The 7,896-nt window shown below is 54.5% G+C and overlaps 1 protein-coding gene across 1 annotated transcript; it reads left to right on the top strand.

Annotated features, from left to right (window-relative positions):
• The first annotated feature begins 3,935 nt into the window (after positions 1 to 3,935).
• THBD (thrombomodulin) lies at positions 3,936 to 7,896 on the top strand. Its single transcript, XM_036086187.2, has one exon. It carries the CDS (start codon positions 4,030 to 4,032, stop codon positions 6,040 to 6,042), a length of 2,013 nt encoding a protein of 670 aa, XP_035942080.2. The 5' UTR covers positions 3,936 to 4,029; the 3' UTR covers positions 6,043 to 7,896.

Raw genomic sequence — 7,896 nt, forward strand, 5'->3', positions numbered from 1 at the left:
CAACATTCACCAATAGTAACACTGCATTTGTTGAGTAGCTGCTGTGTTACAAGAAAGGTTAACAGTCCCTGTGTGTAAATTTTCTAATTTCCACAACAACCCTATAAATTAGATATCATATCTCCAATTTTGGGGGAGAAAACCAGAGATTTAAGTAACTTAGCCAAACTCTAGCAACAGGTAAATGGCGAAATCAGGGCTCTGGTGTATTGCACATTCTAATTCTCTCATCCTAAAATGAGCTGGAGAATCTTAGTTTCACCACTGACAAGCTGTGTGGCCTTGGGAAGTCACTTATTTTCCCTGAACTTCAGTTTCCACATCTGGAAAAAGAGGAATTAACAATGGATGCTTCCAGAGTAGACAGGGAGTTAACCTGAGGCTTTATGAGAGCCCTCCAGGTGCACACGGGGCCAGGGCTTGCTTCCTGGGTTATCTTCAATTCCTTCCCTATTCCTCCTAGCCCGTGAACTTACTTTTGTCCTTGATTTTTTTTTCATGATTGCTTATTGTTATTATTGGTAAAAATGCCCAGCTGAACTGAATTTCACACAACAGACATTTAGTGAGTCTCTGCTATGGTCAGGAGCCATGCTGGGTGTTGAACACAATCAGTGGCTGAATTCAAATTCTAAAAACCCGAGTATGTCCTTTTCTAGCTAAAGTCTGTTGAGTGTTTACCATGGTTCAGCCATTCTAAATGCTTTACATGCATACCTCACGCAATCCTCATAGTAACACTTTGTAGCAGTGACTATTAGGATTCCTCATTACACAGTTGAGGAAACTGAGGCACAGAGAGGCTGAATTACTTGCCAAATGTGATACGACTTATAAACGATGGAGCTGGGGGCTCAAATCCAGCCAAGCTGGCTGCAAAGCCCCATCTCTTAACCCCAAGGCTCTGAGGTCCCCCATCCTTGTATTTGCACGTTACCATGAGAAAGTCATTCTGGAGCCATGGCATGAAGGAACACCTCCAAGAGGTGTTCAAACTCCTGAGCACTGCCTGCAAACAAAACATGCTGTAGGCTGGATGGGGATACAAAGATGTCTAAGAGTTATGCTCCAACCCCAGGAAACTAGATTGTAAGTCTAGGAAAGAGTATGATTGAAAAGTATGCAATGACTTGTAAATCAAAGAAGGTGTGGTAAATGCTAAACTGCTGATAGAAAGTCCTAGAACTTCACAGAGAGATCTGTTCTGGTTTGGTTACTCAGAAACTCTTGTGATGAGGCAGCGTGTCACATGCACCTTAAAGGAAGGGTCAGACTTCTGTAGGTGGAGAAGAGGCAAAGAGAGAACTTTCCTGGTAGACAAAAAGACAGGAGCCTTGGGATGGAGGTGAAACACAATGAGGCATTTCTCTGACAGTCAGCAGGGGCTCCTCTTGCTGGGACCTTCAGGATCTGTAGGAACAAGCGAATTTGACAAAGGGCAGGCTGTAATAAAGAGGGGAAGGCCATGGGCAGACTGTGAGGCCTGGCCACCCTTATGGGGCAAGAAGGGCAGAGGGGCTATCCTGCTGGCAGGTAGAGGAGAGGAGGAGCAGGAGGGCAGGTGTCTCAGAAGTTGTGGGAGGAAGAGACTTGAAATAGCCAGAGATCAAGAATGCAAACAACATAGAATCATCGAGAAAAATAAAGACCGAAAATAAGTTTTTGGCTTCAGTATTTAGGACATGATGGGCATTCTTCAAGGGAATTGTTCCAATGAAACAGCAAAATGGGCCTGGGCTGGTGAGCCCTCAGTGAGGGTGGCAAGGCCAAGGGCCAGCCATGGCGGGGAGGGGGGGGAGGGGGGGCTGCTAGTGCCATCCCTATGGAGACAGAGACAGGGGCCAATCCGCCTAAACAGGAAGTCCAGAGAGGAAGGGAGGTAGTTTAAAACATGCAAAAAAGCCTCAAAGCAATGGCTCAAGGAAACCCAAATAGGACACCCTGCCATGGTGAATCATCTAGAACCCACGAAAGAAGTGAACCAGCCTGGTGTGCAGCAAGACTGGATTCTTGAATATCCCTCAACTCCTCTGAGGGCTGGCAGGCTTGAAAATTTTGGTAAAGTTTGAGCAAAAGGCATAACAGGTCCTGTCCCCTCTCTTGCCTCATGCATACAGGCAATTGCTCTCACTTTCTGAGATCTTTCAGGGGCAATCTACCGGCTGGGAAAGGCCAAAGGGGTCCGCCCAGATGTGAAGGCCCCACCCCCAGGGCCGGCTGCACCTGAGGCCGCCCTGCTCCAGCTCCAGCTTCCTTGGGCCGGCTGTGCATGTGAGTCAAGACCTGGGCTGAGCGCAGGCAGCTGGTGGGACGTCAGACCAGCATCTGCTTGCAACCACCAGCAGACAACCCGCCTCCAAATCTGCTGGTCTTTCCAGGTGCTTCCTCTTCCGAGAGGTGCAGAGGCACCCATTCCAGGGTGCTTCAGACCTTGGTCTCCACGCTGCGCTCCCCCACCTAGCTTTCAGGAGGCACTGCTTGTCTGGGCTCTCCCGCTCCACCCTGGGATGGGACGAGGGGGAGTGCAGGAAGGGACCTCTGTGCCTCCTCCCTTTCACTCTCGGAGTGCCCACACCCCACCCCTTCGGTCACTAGGTCGCTATCGGTCAGTACAATCCGGGGGAGGGGTGGGTGGGCAGGTGCTTGTCTTTCGCTTGTGAAGACCTCACACTGCCCTGCTCTCTTACAAGGTCTGGGCTCTGCTGAACCAAAGAGGCAAGACACCCAGCTAAGCGGTGGAATCCGCGTAGGGCTTCCCTGGAACGAAGTTTCTTGCCCCAGGGCGAGGCCACTGCATTCCTCACACCCATTACACTTTTCAGCCCAAATTTAGAGATCTCCAACTTTTGGGGTTTTGTTTAGAGTTCAACAGCGCCGCCCTCTGGTGTTTGGTTGTGAGTGACCGTAGCTGAGAGGTGGCACAGGGTTTAAAAAAAAAAAAAGTTTGTCCCTCCCTTATGTTTTGGACACCCCCCCCCCCCCCCCACATTCTCGGTAAGTGAATAAGCGGAAAAGGTCTGGAAAGTGACAGATTCCCTCCTCCTCCCCACCCCGTCCATCCGCAGGACCGCCCTTCTGCAACGCGAGTGGCATTTATGTGCACCTTTCTATCACTCTGATCTCTCAGCCAAATGCAAATATCCTTAACTGTCCCGAGCCGGATTCGCTTGGAGCCCGCGAGGGCTCCCGTGCTCCCCTTTTGGGGTGTGAGATGGACTGTCCCTCTGTGAAGCTGGACAAAAACAGACCAAACAGACTAGGGCGCTCCCCAGCACGCCCGCCGCAACAGGGCTCGGCAGGAATTCGCCTGCCGCTGCTTCTGAAGGGTGACAAGACCTTGGAGCCCTGACAGTGTCCTCGAGACTTTCCCACGCGACGAGATGACCTCTGGCCAGGCAGCTCCTGCTCAGGGACCCGTGGGTCCTTGCTTGTGCGCGGAGGGCGCCAGTGTTAGGCCAGTTCTTCCCCGTCCCCCATCCTTGCGCCAGCCACACCCTATGTCCTCTGGGGCCGAGCGCACCCCGGTCTCCCGCTCTAGGCGCCGGGGCCCAGGGCGGGGTCCAGTTCTCTCCTCGCTACTGCTTCTTTGAGGAAGTCCACGCCCTTGGCAGCCCCTCCCCAAATCCTCTTCTTGGCGGGCACCTCCCCCGAGAGCCCGGCAGGTCTTGGGCACTACCTCCCCACCCCCCATTCAAAGCCCTCCTCTCTTGTCTCCACTTCCCAGAGTTCCGCAATCAAGACTTCCCTTGAAATCGGTGGTAACAATACATTTACAAGAAAAAGAAAGAGGGCCGAGTGATTAGGAGGGTCTGCGGATTAAGCCCCTTTTACGACTGCGAGCCTGAGGGCCCTAGTGGCGGGGGCGGACACTGTGTCTTGCTGATAGAGGTGCTGCCTTCCCGCGGCGCCTGCGCCTGGCGGTCCCGCCCGGGGACCTCCCAGCGCCCCGGCCGGGTTTACTCATCCCGGCGAGGTGATCCCAGGCGCGAGGGCGGGCACAAGGCGTCCGGAGAACCCAGTAATCCGAGAATGCAGCATCAGCCCTTCCCACCAGGCACTTCCTTCCTTTTCCCGAACGTCCAGGAGGGAGGGCCGCGCACTTATAAACCCCGGCCCGGGCCCGCCGGCATGTCAGAGGCTGCTTCGCCAGGGCTGCGCGCCGCGGCTGGACACGTCTGGGCTGGGATCAACGCAAGCGGCTGTCGCCAGCGGCGCCCTGCGCCTCTCAGCCCCCGCCGGGCTTGGGCCCCGTGGCGGCGCTTGCGCTCTCCTCCGCTCCTGCACGCGGCGTGCCGGGACAGCATGCTCCGGGTCCTGCTCCTCGGCGTGCTGGCCCCCGCGGGTCTGGGGCTCCCCGCGCCCCCAGAGCCTCAGCCACGCGGCAGCCAGTGCGTCGAGCACGACTGCTTCGAGCTCTTCCGGGGCCCCGCGACCTTCCTCGCCGCCAGCCAGGCCTGCGAGGGGTTGGGGGGCCACCTGATGACGGTGCGCTCCTCAGTGGCGGCTGATGTCATCTCCCTGCTCCTGAGCGGCGACAGCAGCGACAGCGGCGACAGCCCACGCCTCTGGATCGGCCTGCAGCTCCAGGCCGGCTGCAGCGACCAGGGGCAACTCGGGCCCTTGCGCGGCTTCCAGTGGGTTACCGGCGACAACCGCACCAGCTACAGCAGGTGGGCGCGGCTCCACGTCGACCCGGCGCCTCTCTGCGGTCCCCTGTGCGTCGCAGTCTCGGAAGCCGGGGCCCTAGCACCCGGCGAGCCGGCCTGGGAGGAGCAGCAGTGCACTGCAGAGGCCGATGGTTTCCTCTGCGAGTTCCACTTCGCAGCCTCCTGCAGGCCCCTGCTGGTGGAGTCTGGCTCCGTGGCGGCCGCCGGTGTAACCATCACCTATAGCACCCCGTTCGGGGCCCGCGGCGCGGACTTCCAGGCGCTGCCGGTGGGTAGCTCCGCCGCTGTAGCGCCCTTGGGAGTGGAGCTGGAGTGCGCGGCGCCGCCAGGAGAGGCCGAGGCGCGGTGGGGCCGGAATGCGCCTGGCGCCTGGGACTGCAGCGTGGAGAACGGCGGCTGCCAGCACACTTGCAACGCGAGCGCCGAGATGTCGCACTGCCTCTGCCCGGCTGACGCCTACCTGCAGGCAGACGGGCGCTCCTGCGCCGCACTAGCGGATCACTTGTGCCACAAACTCTGCGAGCACTTTTGCATTCCCAACAGCTACGTGCCCGGCTCCTACTCGTGCATGTGCGAGACGGGCTACCGGCTGGCTGCCGACCAGCACCGGTGCGAGGACGTGGACGACTGTATCCAGGTGCCCAGTCCGTGCCCGCAGCGATGTGTTAATACGCGGGGCGCCTTTGAATGCCTCTGCAACTCCGGCTTCGAGCTGGTGGACAACGAGTGCGTGGAGTCAGTGGACCCATGCTTCGGGAGTAAGTGCGAGTACCAGTGCCAGCCCGTGGGTCAAACTGACTTCCGCTGCATCTGCGCCGAGGGCTTCGCACCCAGCCCTCACGATCCACACAGGTGCCAGATGTTCTGCAACCAGACTGCATGCCCAGCTGACTGCGATCCCAACAGCCCAACTTCCTGCCAGTGCCCCGAGGGCTACATTCTGGACGAGGGCTTCATGTGCACGGACATCGACGAGTGCCAAAATGGAGACTGCCCCGAGGCCTGCCGCAACCTCCCGGGCACCTACCAGTGCATCTGCGGGCCTGACCCGCCCTCCACCGGCCAGGTTGCCACCAACTGTGACTCCACGTGGAAAGGTGTCGGCGACGGCGACAGCGGCTCTGGGGAGCCCCCAGTCACCCCGACTCCGGGCGCCACCTTGAGCCCCTCACCTGTAGGGCCCTTGCATTCTGGAGTGCTCATCGGCATCTCCATTGCCAGCCTGTCTCTGGTCGTGGCGCTTTTGGCGCTCCTGTGTCACCTGCGCAAGAAGCAAGGCGCCACGAGGGCGGAGTTGGAGTACAAGTGCGGCGCCCCAGCCAAGGAGGTGGTGCTGCAGCACGTGCGAACCGAGCAGATGCCTCAGAAACTCTGAGAGGCCTCCTCCCTGGCCGCTGCTGTTGGCTGGGCCTTCCCTCCCTCCTGTGCCTCTCGCCCTCCCCCAGCCTTACTCCCTGGCCACCTATTCCAAAGCACTTTAGCTGGCATCAGAACTGGAGAAGATCAGGCCCCCCTTCTTTTGCTGATTCCACACTTGGCTGGGGTGTGGGGGTTGGAAGGAGTATGCGCCCCAGCCACTTCCATGACATCATCGGACAACTAGGCAGAGATGGCAATTTATAGCGAAGACACAGACTACAGAGTGTCCCATGACCTCAACAAGGGGCACAAGAGGGGTGGGCCTCCTTGGCTGGCAGCCTTTGGGTCAGACTTTTGATTCCGTGGACTAGTGAGTGTAATCAAGGTGTGGATAATGACCAAGATATTTATTTTTTAAGTATTTAGGATGGCTTTTTTTTTCTTTGCTTTTGCTTTTTTTCCCCCCACCTGTATGTCTCCAGTACCCACTTTGTATCCCTCCCTCCCTCCCTTTCCCCTTCCCTATCTGTATATTTATATATTTCTACTCTTCAGGTGGCAGTTAAACCATCTTGGTGGTTTTCCCAGCACTCTCACATTGCTGAAGCCAAGCCTCAGTTCCCTTCATTGTTCCTCCCAATTTTCCCCTCCCTGGAACTCAGCCAACCCACCTGGAATGTCCCTACCTGGCCACCCTCCTTCTGTTCTTCCATGTCTGCCTGGGCAAAGCTCCTATGTGAAACAGAATCAAAAACACTACAATCAAGGTTGGTTGGGAATTTATTTGCTCTTGAACCAGGCTTGCTAATTTATCCTGAAATTTCAGGCTTCCAGAGTAATATCATTTTAACAAAAGTTAAGATGTGAGAGACATTCATTGAACTAATGTTGCTGAACTGTCATAGAAATTCAACCCAAGGAGTTTTTTTATTTTTATTTTTTAAACAATGAGCCTGGGTTTTATTGTTGTCATTTTTGTTTGAACTGAAAGATCTTTATTGTTGTTAAGCTTCTTATGCCAGTTTCTTTTTCCCATTATTATAATTATTGTTGTTGTTATAACTGGTTATTTTTGATAATGTTGAAAATGTTCTCATGATTGCTCTAGATTGAGACGGGAATGAAGTTCCTCCCAGGAGACAGTTTAAGAAAGTTCTGAGCTGTACAATTCATGCCAGTTACCATTTTGAATCTTACTCTTCTTGTAATGTGTGCTCCAAAATAAAACCAGTTCTGCTGGGTTTTGGGGGATTTGGGAACTTGGGGATGAAGCCTGGAGGATGCCCAATTAGGGCCTCACCTTGAACAGGCCAATGGGAATTTCTCCCACTTCAGAGGGGCCCTCCAACCCTGGCCACTTAGAACATGGTCCCTGCACAAGAAGTGGGAGCCGCCCCTGGCAGCCGGTTAGAAATGCAGAAACTCCGGCTGCACAAGAATCTGTATTTTAACAAGATCTGCAGGGGTCTGCCCAGTATAGCTTGAGAAGAACTGTTTCAGACAGCTTCCAACTTTCTGGAATACATTAAATACGGATCAGTAATAAGCAGCAGGCCAAGTCCGGGCCTATATTCTCAAGAAACTGAGGAACTTCAATTGATAGCTTTGCTTTCTGATAGAAAAGACTAGGTACACAGCTTTAGACATTGCTACACAGGGTTGTTGGTTCAACTAAGCTAGGAATGAATCGTGTTTCACTGTATGGGGAAATGTATCATACAAGTGTATCTTTTGTAAAACAAACATTTTCCTCTATTTTGTAAACTCAGCACATTTGTACATAGTTATTTATTTATTGGAGATAAACTAGAACACAGGCAAAACTCTTGCTTATGACATCACATGTAGAAAATAAACAAATAACAGAGTG

Source organism: Halichoerus grypus, chromosome 10, assembly GCF_964656455.1.
Source record: "Halichoerus grypus chromosome 10, mHalGry1.hap1.1, whole genome shotgun sequence".
NCBI lineage: Eukaryota > Metazoa > Chordata > Mammalia > Carnivora > Phocidae > Halichoerus > Halichoerus grypus.

Coding starts and splice junctions, on each gene's coding strand:
- THBD (XM_036086187.2), top strand. CDS start 4,030: ATGCAGCATCAGCCCTTCCCACCAGGCACTTCCTTCCTTTTCCCGAAC.